Source organism: Danio rerio, chromosome 21 (assembly GCF_052040795.2).
Source record: "Danio rerio strain M-AB ecotype USA chromosome 21, GRCz13ab, whole genome shotgun sequence".
In the NCBI taxonomy this organism is placed as follows: Eukaryota; Metazoa; Chordata; class Actinopteri; order Cypriniformes; family Danionidae; genus Danio; species Danio rerio.
In genome coordinates this window covers 20649061-20661996 of record NC_141041.1, presented here as the reverse complement: position 1 = coordinate 20661996, position 12936 = coordinate 20649061, and the positions used below count along the sequence as shown (strand labels likewise).

The 12936-nt window shown below is 33.9% G+C and overlaps 1 protein-coding gene across 3 annotated transcripts in view; it reads right to left on the bottom strand.

The window, feature by feature from the left end:
- Positions 1-10224, bottom strand: part of amacr (alpha-methylacyl-CoA racemase) — a 31345-nt gene extending 21121 nt beyond the window's left edge. Inside the window, exons 1-2 of one of the 3 annotated variants that reach the window (XM_087299769.1) lie at positions 9952-10224; positions 432-702 (exon numbers count right to left, since the gene is read on the bottom strand). In XM_087299769.1, coding sequence (XP_087155895.1) covers positions 432-678 — 247 coding nt within the window. In that variant the 5' untranslated portion in view covers positions 679-702; positions 9952-10224. 3 annotated transcript variants of the gene reach the window in all.
- Positions 10225-12936: the final 2712 nt, after the last annotated feature.

Here is a 12936-nt window from a genome sequence, read left to right as displayed (position 1 = left end):
ATCACACAGAGAAGGTAAATCGTATCATAATGTACAATCTTAAGACATGCAGCAAACATGAAGTGTCAAAGAAGATACTTTACATGCAGTGACCTAGAGACTGTTTAGAATGAATGTCACTGATGAGAAAAAGATGGATATTTACTGTATGAGGACCGAAATGGCCTTAAACAATAACTAAATGCACTACAAAATGTTACGTTGACACACGTCCACAAATAGTATGTAAATACATCAGCTTTTTACAGTGTAATACTCACTACTCTCACTACTCTGGAGAACTTTTTCAAAGGGCTAATTTTTACTCATACTTTGAGTAATATTTTCAACAGATAACTTTACTTGCACTACATTCTGGGCACCTAATGGTACTTGAGTACCATTTTTTCAGTAATTTACTCTTTCCACCACTGTTAAGATAAGACACTAACCTTTCCGATAAGGCTCCAAAACCACATCTGACTGGAGACACAGTCTTTTTAAAACAGCGACACCCTTAGGACTCTTCAGATTCAAGGCCACTGACTGTTTGCCTCTTGCTTGAGTGTCAACAGTCATCGCCACCTTCGTCCGATCTACCCGGATCACCCTTGCGCCGAAATCCGACAGGATCATCCCGCAGAAAGGCGCAGGTGCCAGTCCTGCCAGCTCAATAACACGCACCCCCGCCAGAGCCATAATGGAACCTGTTTTAGACGAAAACTTTAACGAGACACACACGAGAAAGTAACATTTCAGATCATTAACACCGTAACAAAGAAACTCCTCAAGACATGCTTGAAAAATCATCAACTCATTCAAGTGACAGTTGTTATTTGGGTCATAGTTCACTCCAGTTGTCCATTTTACAAACTATCATTAAACCGCGAAAATGTCAGTGGTGCTAAATAACAACAACTCACTTTCTATAGTTTGTCTTAACATATTTGCGTAATTAATTTAATATAAAACACTAGCAGTAACGAACTGGATACAAAACATACCTTTTAAAATCTTGCACTTCAAACCACAAGGAGCTCGACGCATAGTTATGACGTGTAAACACGGGATTGTGGGTGTTGTAGTTTTAATGATCTATCTTTTCGAAATGAAATTGCCTCTATTCCTCATGTCATATTTCACTGGAATAATTAATTTCATGATATTCTTTGAAAGATTGTGTGGTCTCTACCCAACATTTTTTTTTAATCACAAACAAGGTTAACCTAGAGGTTTAGCAAACAAATTGCTACATGAAGTTTACCTGGTGAATGTTAATATTTAAAAATGCATTCTAAGAAGGGTTTCTTTTGTGGAATAAATATGAATCTGTCAATCATCTTTTTGGTGGGAATGTGCCCATATTACATTTTTTTATACACAAATGCTTTTTTGTCTGCAAAGCCCCTGTTTTTATTTTTTGTAAATATTTGAAATATATTTTGGATACAGTCGCAACTGCCAGCATTGTTAAAGCTTTAAAATCAATAACACTATGTGAATCTTACAGTATTGTCTCTTTTCTATAATACTCAGCTGACTGTATTCTTTATGACCTTTTATACATCACTGTTATGAATACTCAAATTACTATAAATGAACATTTTTTTCCCAAAATGGTAATTCACTGAGTAGTTTTACAAATGTTCTGTATCGGTACAGTACTTTTACTCCACTACTTTCCTTCAACCTGTAGTCACTGTTTTATTTTTTCTTATCTGTGCGGATTAGACAAATCAGTCCTGTGATTCCTGTCCAATCAAATCATAGAAGGTAAATTGTCTCATACTGAATAACCTCAAGACATGGGCGATTTATATATGCAGCAAACTGTATGGAATCATTAAAAGTGTCTAAGATGTTCATTACACAAAATGACTTAGAAGCTGGTTAACGTCAGGCCAACATCAATGTCCAACATCCAACCTAAAATCAACCAAATATCAACGTCTAATGATGATACAGCTTGACATTGTGTGGACGTTACCACTATACCGTCTATCAGATGTTTAATTTTGGTTCCCATATCTGATAAATAAAATATCAATATTTGCCGTCAGTATGATGTTGGTTTAAGATGTTGGCTTGACATTAGATTTTGGTCACTTTCTAACACAACCTAAAAAAAAAAATATCAGCATTATTTGATGTCAGTATTTGAAATCAAAATAATATTGTCCTCATACGCTGGCTAGACATTGAATTTTGGTCACCTGACATCATAACCTAACCTAAACATCTTATGACATTGTGTGCCTGCTGGGCAATAACTAAATGCACTACAGAATTACTAATGAATTACAAATTACATGTGAATACATCAGCGTTTCACAGCATAATACTCACTACTCACAACTCTGAGTACTTTTGAAAGGGCTACTTTTTACTCATACTTTGAGTAATATTTAAAACAGGTACTTTTACTCTACTTGCACTATACATTTTAGGCAAATAAGGTACTTTAGTATGATTTTTCAATACTCTTTCCACCACTGGTTGTTACTAATCTAAATATAAAGTGCTAGAAGTTATTACCCATTGGAGTTTTTTTAAATGTGGGTGTTGTAGTTTTATTTGAAAATAGGATTTGTTAAAAAATAAATAAAAATGTAGTTATTTTTATGTGATGTGATTTCTATTTCACTATTATGAAATCACTTTTTCCATTTTCATTTCTGCATCAATATAAAAGCATTTCACATAACTTTACAAACAAAAGAACACACCGCAAATCTTGGGTTCCACACCATTCCTTCATGTTGTCCCAACAACACAATTAGATTAAGTTAACTTAAATGTTTTACAATATGAAGTGAACATAAAATAATTAAACTGCCACCCCCCATTGTGTTGTTTTAACTCATTTTAAATAAGTAGTTTGAAAAAGCACAGATACTTTTGAGTGCAGGAAAACGAGATTCAATCTGGTTGCCTTTTCCTTTCATTGTGTCAACTAAAGGATAAATGCGGCTTCTTGTAATAATAATGAATTATGAACCAAATATTTCATGCCACAATAATATTCTGTCATGAGTCAATGAAGTCTCTATACAAGATTTAATGGGTGATCTGCCTTTTTATTTTATCATTTATTTGACTTTGCAAGTATTTGGCTCTGAAACTGAAGGATTGATCCCTGAAAACCATGTTACGCGTGAGCTTAGATTCAACTCTCAAATATTCTATTACATTTAAAGATGAATAAATCAAATTGTGCTAAATAAGTGACAAACAGAATCAGATAGAAGATGATTCTTGGAAATTGTCACATTCAATAATCCATTAATACATGATACAGGTTTGAACTAACAGAAAACTGTTTAAGCTGACTTTTCAAATTCATTTCTCAACACTGTGCTACATTCATCATTCAAGAAATCAAAACATCAATTCAGTATGTAGAAAATGTGATACCGAGTGTAATGGCCATGTCTCAGTGATTATTTTAAATATAGTTTGAGAATATTATGTGGGTAAATATCGAACTTGCCTCAAGGAAAAACACTTTCAGCAGAACATTTATTTTACATTTATCTTGATAACCTTGAGATATAATCAAATCCCACTGAGATAGATATTTTGAATAACATTAATTTTATGTTCCCTTGTTACATCAATTAGAGAGTGTTTACAGCAGAGCCAGTTAGGAGTCTCAAGCTGTGTCTGAAAACTCTTACTTGCTCACTAATCCTGCTATAGGGCACTGTGTCAGAAAAAAAGTAAATGAAAAAAAAAGTCAATTCAAATGCTGATGTAAAATGCAAGAAACAAACAGTAAAGTGACCATCTTTGACACAAACATTATACCATATCAGTAATATGTTATATATGAAGTTTAACAATAGAGATTGCCCAGAAATCTATTCATGTTAATAATGCTTAAACAATAATGTTCAGCCCAGCTCATTGGAAATACATGAGAAGCATTAAATGCCATACTCCAGGTATGGTTCGTTGCATATTTCAGATAACAAATCCACTAAAGGGCACTGTTTATATTTTGGTGAATCTGAAATACATTACTTAATGTTCTGTATGATCATACAGATCACCTAGCGAACCACTTACCTAAACCCGACCAATAGTGTTTTCAAAAGCAAACGTAAAAGAAAATTCACTGCAACCAGGGGTGGATTTAATCAATAAGCAAGGTAAGCGGCTGCTCCCAAAAATATCTAGACGTATAAATCATATTTAAAAACTATATATAACATCGTTTTGTACAATATTTTGTATGGTGAGAGTTACAAATACAATTTTAATGTAATTAAATATTATTTAATATACATTCATTCATTTTCTTTTTGGCTTAGTCCCTTTATTAATCTGGGGTCGCCACAGCGGAATGAACAACAACTTATCCAGCATATGTTTTATGCAGCGGATGCCCTTCCAGCTGCAACCCGTCTCTGGGAAATACACTCTCATTCACACTCATACACTACGGACAATTTAGCCTAACGAATTTACTTGTACCACATGTCTTTGGACTTGTTTGGAGCGGGGGGTTCTCCACACCACCACCAGTGTGCAGCATCCACTTGGATGATGCGATGGCTTCCACAGGACAACGGTCCCAGTGCGCTCACAACACACCAGCTATTGGTGGAGTGGAGAGAAAGTGATAGAGCCAATTTGGTGGAAAGGCATGATTGGGAGGCCATGATCGTAAGGGCCGATAGAGGGACTTTGGCCAGGACACCGGGGTTACACCCCTGCTCTTTCACGAGAAGTGCCATGGGATTTTTAATGACCGAGAGTCAGGACCTCGGTTTGACGTCTCATCCGAAAGATGGCACCCACTGACAGTGTTGTGTCCCCTTCACTTTTACTGGGGCATTAGGACTCACACAAGGTTGAGCGCCCCTTGCTGGCCTCAATAACACCACTTCCAACAACAACCTAGTGTTCCCTAGTGGTCTCCCATCCAGGTACTGACCAGGCTCAGCCCTGCTTAGCTTCAGTGAGTAACCGGTCTTGGGCTGCAGGGTGATATGGCTGTGTTACATTATTATAATGATATAATATTATTATTATAATGTAATAATAATAATAATTTACAAAATAAAATATACATCATAGAGCAGTTCAGCAGTAAAAATGTTAATTGTATATATTTATTATTTTTAGTTGTAAATTCATTTTAAAAAACTTTATTTAAAATGTAGATATTGCGTTAATTTTAAATGTCGAAAATTAAGATTTAATGATAAACAAACAACAGTAACATAAATAAAAATGAAATAATTGTCTAATATAATGTGCAGGATTCAAGATTTGAGCCCTTTAGCTGGAATTGCTTAGGGCCTTAAAATCACTAAATCCGCGCCTGACTGCATAGTTTTACCTACACTGCTATTCTCTCTTTTGTGGAATTGTGCTTCACCAGGCCTGAAACAGAGTACTCTGCATCAAAAGTACAACACTATACAAATTGAGCTACCAAGCAAATTGACAACACCAGAAAATGTGTCCATATGGACAAGTGAGGCAAGTGTATTCAAAAACAAAATTCTATATTCATCAATAATATGTCCCTGCAAATGTCATTAGTGTGAAAAGGCAGAAAGGTTGCTAGTCATAACCTCCCCAGTGCTCATTTTGTCTAGAAACTGCAGTCACAAGTATGTTTAAGTACGTTTTGTGGTTACACAAAAACATAGATAAAAGTATTTCCAATGAGCCCGGCCATGTTGCAAATTTCAGGTGCAAAAGTCACTGTGTCCTTGTCTTTTTATTGCCAATGTTTCATTGTACAAATATAAATGCTGATTGTAGATTTTTACGCCAAAAAGCAAAATAAGCGTGACTTGTTAGTAAATCTGGTCCATACTCTTAAAAATGGAGGATTTAAAATAATGAAACCATAATAAGAAATATTTTGCCTTTCACAAAGAAACTTTCAGAAATAATAATATTAATAATAATAATAATAAATAATTAAGAAGCCTCAAAAATTAATGTTCAGCCCGAGTCATTAAATATGTTTCATTGCATTTTTCAGTTGGCAAATCCACTAAAGGGCACTGTGTACATTTTTGCGAATCTAAAATGCATTACTTAAGGTATGATTTGTTGTAAGTTCCATAAGAAGGCAGGGCTTATCCTACAAATAACCAAGTGAACCACTTACCTAAATCCAACCAATAGGGCTCTTTTTTAACGATCTAGGTGCAAAGTCTAAAGCACATGCCGCAAAAGCATTGAGGACATGTTTGAATCCACTTTTGCTATTAGCGAAAAATATGCTTTGCGCCCTGACGCATGGTCTTAAAGAGTTGTGCTTATTCTCTTATTGAGTTATGGATGTGCTTTGAGCATAACCTGCATTAAACTAATCAGAGTCTCACCTCCCATTAACTTTTAGAGTCAACTGTCTCATGCCATTGGGTATTTGCTACTTTCATGGTGGACTTTGTTAGTGGAAAAACTGAATGCTGAATGGTGAAGAAACATTTTTCCTTTCACAAAGAAACTTTCAGAAATCAGTTCTCAAATGAACCATTTTTCCCAGTTGGAGGAGCATGTAAAGAACTTTTATTTCTTCTTCTACATTGAAAAAAATCTCCATTCGGTCAAGCATCAAAGCCTGCAAGGAACTTTTATTTTAAAGAGTGTAATTCAATTCTGTGAGGTTTTATGTTATTAATCAATAAGCCTACAGCTCCCTGCATGATTAAATCATGCTGCAGTGCATGCTGGGAGCTCAAATCAGTCCCATATAAAGCATCTTGTTTAGGCAGTTAGTTCTCTTTGACTAATTGGGGAAAGCTGTTAAAATCATTTACATGCATAATCAATTTACTATGCTTCAAAAATGGTATTGATATTTTTTGCATTTGTGTTTTGCAATTCAAATTCAGCATTAAGATGTTAGATGAATCATCTTTCCTCAGACGTGTTTCTGCATTTTAATAGTTTGAAAGCTTTGTTAACATATCCAGATATACAGACATAAAGCTTTAATTCAACACAGTGAACTGACATGACAGTAACTTTGCAGAGTCATTCTGAATTCATTGTCTGACTTCCAGCAGTGTCGGGGCTATTAAAATCAAGCTTATTCTCACTCAGAAGGCCTGGATTTGCTTATAATTTATTGTCGGCTCATGAAAGAAATCTGATTGAGCTTCAGATGAAAGCTGACATGACATGCCGCTGCCTAATGAAGTGATGAAAGTGATGCTGAGGACAGAAGAGATTATTGCAGTCGCTTTACTGATGAAAGTCTTGAGTTGATAAATTCAATGCTTCAGTTCGGCACTGTTCATTCACAGTAAAAAAAAGCCATGACCTCAACTGTAAAAAAAAAAAAAATGTAATACAGTAAAATCTGTAACCTGATTAACAGTAAGTTTTCTTAATGAATTCCTGTGAATTGACTTTCTTAAATTACATATTTATATTACGGTTTGTATTTTATTTTAATGGTAAAATACTGGCAACCACAGCTGCCATTTTTTACAGTACATTTTTCAGATTTTTTTTCATGTCATTTGGTTCTGTCTTAAATTTCTCATTTCTCATAATAAAATCAAACATATCTTAAACATGCTTAAAAGTTATCACCCACAGCCAAGTAAAAGCTTGATAAGTCAGCCCAGGTGTGTCTGATTGGGGCTCTCTAAAAATCTCCAGTAACACCTGAAGCATTTGCTAGTCACTATTTTGAAAATTTGGCACTGGGGTATCTGAAAAGTTGATAAGTATGCAGCACTGTCTGGCAGAGATGTCTTTGATTGAAGCACTGTGCTCACAGTATGGACAGAATGTTCCATTATTCATGGAGGCCCCCAATTTTAAAAAGAACTAATAACATTAAAATCTTAACAGTTATAGACAGATTTTACAACCTATGATAGTAAATATATAAAAGAGCCATATGATTAATATAGACTTCTTGGCATTGGATGGGGGCCCCTAAATCCATGATGGGGCCCTAAGCGGCTCCTTACCTTGCTTATTGGTTAAGTCCACCTCTGGATATTAGCTGTTTTCATTCATTCATTCATTCATTTTCTCGTCGGCTTAGTCACTTTATTAATCCGCGGTCACCACAGCGGAATGAATTGCCAACTTATCCAGCAAGTTTTTCTGCAGCGGATGCCCTTTCAGCCGCAACCCATCTCTGGGAAACATCCACACACACATTCATACACTACGGACAATTTAGCCAGCCCAATTCACCTTTACCACATGTCTTTGGACTGTGGGGGAAACCAGAGCACCCAGTGGGAACCCTTGCAAAGGCAGGGAGAACATGCAAACTCCACACAGAAACGCCGGTTCAATCCAGCAACCTTTTTGATGTGAGGCGACAGCACTACCTACTGCGCCACTGCCTCGCCCTAGCTGTTTTCAAAGCTACTTAAAATGAGCTAAAACAACAATTGTTGGTCTTTTTCATGACAACTTAATTGTTTTTTGCTCAATCCACTTTAATTTGTCAAAATTAACCATTTAACTTAAATCCATCATGTTGTCCCAACACAAATCGATTATGTAGAACTCAACAGTAAAAAAACAAAACAAAAAACAATAAAAGGTTTTCTTTTCCACAATAAAGAATGACATTTTTGAAGAAATCCTCATAGATTCCAAAATACTGCATTGTGATCTCTAGTTTATGAAGTCTGACATTTAAATCTATAGGGGTGTTTGTTTTCTCTGAAGCCAAGGACAAATCAAAGACCTTTATAAGTAATGTGTGGTGAGACTTCCTCCAAGAATCATGAAATCAGTTTTCATAAAATGCCAAAATTATTAATGATAACTATTAATGCTTCAAAGAACTGAAAGTGCAGAGCTCTAGATTTTGATTTTACCAATACATCCATAAATAAACATTAAACATTAACATTAAATAGTTATATCAATGATTCTCCCTGGCATGTTCAAATATTAGCTGGCTGTGTTGTATTAAAAGGACTTACTGAATCTCTTAAAATAATCAGGGAGTTTTCGTTCAGTATCAAGACGCCATTTTGAAATCAAATAAAACCTGTCATATAATCAAAGTGTGTAGTTGTAACAGTGAGTGTGGATTCTGTTGAATTTTCATCCATATTTCCTTTCAAAAATCTAATTTAAGCTAGATAGTGACAGACTAAAGAGGAGATTAAGGACAAAAATATTTATTCTGAAATAAAATCATGCCTTCTTTGTTAATACATGGTTATTTGTTGGCAATGCTTCAGGCTATAAATGTTATGTTAGAATAATTTCCTCAGTTCTAGGCTTTGCATTTTACACAGATTTCCCTGTTTTGTGCCTTTATTCACTGCAGGCTAACTAAATGAAATGGTATTTTGATGGCTGTCAGAACAGTTTTAACAGTAACTAAAATTAACAGTAAAGGTGTTGTGTTTTGGTGTTTACAGGGGTTAAGTGTAAAAAAAATGATGCTTCTCGCTTTAAAAATAGATTTATTTATTTATCAATGAATCAGTCAATTTATTTATCTATTTATTTATTTATTTTAGCATCTAAGATACTGACAGAGAAATTACATCTGTGAAAAGTGACAAAAAAAGATTTAATTAGATTTTATTACATTTTCTACCAATAGCAAATTTGCTGAATATCAAATTAAAAATGTATGTTTATTATTATAATAATACAACTTAGACAAAAATATTTAACATTTTATTTACTGATTTGTATAGATTTTATTTATTTTATTATCTATCCTATATACTTTTAATTTGTATTATTTAAAGTAAATAAACAATTGTTTGTTTGATTGCTATTTTATTTTATATTATTATTATTATTATTTATTATTTATTATTTATTTTTTATTTTTTGGGCTGTGCACACATATGATTATTTAAACATTGAAGTACAGTTGCGGGGAAAAGTTTAACTTTCCAGAGTCCCAAATTTGAAAGCAGAATATAGTTTAAAAAAATACTAGCTATCAAATACAGACTTATTAACAATGTAAAGAAATGTAACAAGACATTTATTTACCTTTGCGAGACGATGACCAGATCAGCTGTCTAACTTCAGTTCACTGCACTCAGTCAAGACAGGAGGCGGAGCTATAAAGATTGACTGACAGCTTGAGCAGATCCAAAAATATTCAACCACAATCTCTTTTCAATGGCTTTCAGTGCTTAAATGTATTTGTAAAGGTTGACCAATAGCATTGATTTTTTTAAAAACATGGTTAATTTTTGAAAGCATCTGCACAGCTTGATCCCTAAACTTCTGTACATGTCTGCTAGTGCCTGGACACTCAATAAATGAAGTTTATCATTACGGTTTGTAACATTTTAATTTATTTCATTCGTCATTTTTTTAAAAATGTATGTTGTCAAACTACTTATCGATCTAAATCTGTAAAAATTGAATACTTTTAGATTTAATTAGTATAAAGAAATGAAAAGAGAAGTGTATAAACGGAGATCGAAGCCAGCTGGATAGGCCTTCAAGCTTCAAGTGGGCTGTACAAACGTTTTTAGATACGTTTTTTTCAGATACAACGTTTTTATTTGTTTAATGTCTTATACATGACACAGGCTCCAATATAGTGTTTTATGAATGTCTACAACAACCCAACCCTAAACCCAACCTGTGGTGTCTACTATTAAGGTCTGCACTTAACCCAACCCTAAACCCAACCTTACAGTAACCTGATGTGTTTTAATAATGTCTACTGACCAATACTAAAACCCAGCCTAATTGTGATGCAAGTCCCTCCTACTCGAGGGGTCACCCAACCTATACTTGCGGTGTAATCTCTTCTATTTGGAGGTCTCCGGGGCTGCAGCAATACCTGCTTAGATGATATACATACATGTATAGCTGTGGAAAAAGCCAGATCCAATTAGATACATTCTATGAAATTGGTTTACTCAATATTCAGGGGCAAAATTGACGGTGCTTCATACTCCACACAAAGGAACAATTAATAAGAAGCATTAAAACACATTGAACCTACTGATATTACAACATAAATCTTGTTCTTATTTAATCTATTCATGTTTAACTAACAAATCTTATAAAGTTTATTAGTTCACGTATGTGAAGAGAATGCAATCCAAATGGATGAAAATTTGATATGCAATCACAATACAGAAATCTTATGCGTTAGGATTAAATATTCTTTTAAGTGACCAAAAACTCACTTCACCTCATTTCCACTTTCTCTACTCTCATTTTCTAAAACTTTCTTGATTATAATAACTTAATAAAAGCTTATTCAAAAGAACCATCAAATGAACCTCAGTAAAAACAGCAGAACAGTGAATTTGCCCACCTTTGATCGCCATGTAATGACTAATTAACTGTAACAGACAGAGAAGAGTTCTTGGAGAATATTAAACAGCCTTGCATATTCATAAGCACTGGACAGCTTAAACCATCACAAATATCAAACTCATTTGAACATTTGCTTTTCATTTAGGCTCAAAGTCATGTGCAAATAGGACAGAAGCTCTGTGCATGTTTAGGGGATTTATTTATAATATTAATATGATGCTCAAAAGAACTTCTAACTATTCTCATTCGTTATAGTCAACACACAAGCATGCATGCAATTCTCCCATTTTTCTTGTAGTGTTTTGAGCACTATTCTTTGAAAACAACTTTAAATTATGTATTTTGCTATGTGTAATTAAACTGAATTGATTATAATGTAATTTTTTATTGTTTTATTTTATACTCACAGCCATTTTATTGTTTTTTTATTTCAATCGCTAACAATCGCTTACCCATACTTCAGATACTTTTTCCAAACTCTTACAGTTTTTTACAATGGCTATGATAGTTTTTTCAATACATTTAACAAGTTTGCTAAACTCTTAACGCAGCAACACACCTAAAACACACAATTGGCAAAACAGTTAATTTTATGCTCAAAATCACACATTGTAAACTAAACCTCTAAACTTCTTTTCAAAATACAATAATAAACTAACACACTACACTATGTCTAACAAAACACTGCAAACATGTTCCAAAATGACATTATTGTTCAAAACACTAACACATGTTCTCTTTCAACAGAAACATTCAGTCAATCAGAAAACACTGACAATAAAAACACTATCATCAGTTAAAATTACAGAAACTGCATTAGTTTATGTGTCAGCTCTGCCCTTATATTTTAAGACTCTCTACATTTTCATTTTGTTGGGTTTAGTAAATGCAGGCATTTTCTTTCTTTTACTGCAAAAATTCAATACAAAAATAAAGAAATAAATTGCTTTATAAAATTTACAGTTTATGTAAAAAAAATACAGACACAGAATTGCTGCAGTACAGACTTTATTTGCAAAAGGACATCACTGCAATATATACAAACAGAAAAAGCACTGTAATTTTAACTAAAAAACAAAGTAATTTTCTATTCTGCCTGGTCTTCTGCATTTGCCCGACTTCTTCTCTGGCCCGGCATGGTAACGATGGCCCTTTGGCCTATTATGTTTCTCCTACGGCGACGCCTTTTCGCCAAGTTGAAGCCAGCCTCGTCAACATAGATAATTTCATGTGGGACTTGATTGACCTCCAATTTCATGACTCTCTAAAAGTAATTAGACACAGTGTAAATGGTTCATCGTACTATAACTAATGTATGTACTAATGAACGGCAGGTTTATAGAGTCGTTTCCTGCAAAACACACTGTGCATAGTAAAGTAATCACTGTATTGCATAGCCTTACCTGGACGTATTGGTGACAGAGTTCTGTAATGTGCTCACTGTTCTTTTCAAATACCTCATGAGTCGTTTTTTAGAACATACAGTATGATCATACAGTACGATCATGTGATTTGAAAAACCACAACACATGAGTGTGCTTTCTAGATGGGAATCATGTTCATATGGGAGCTGGGAGATATGAGAGATGGGAGCATATATATATATATATATATATATATATATATATATATATATATATATATATATATATATATATATATATATATATGACAGCTGATTCCCATCTAGAA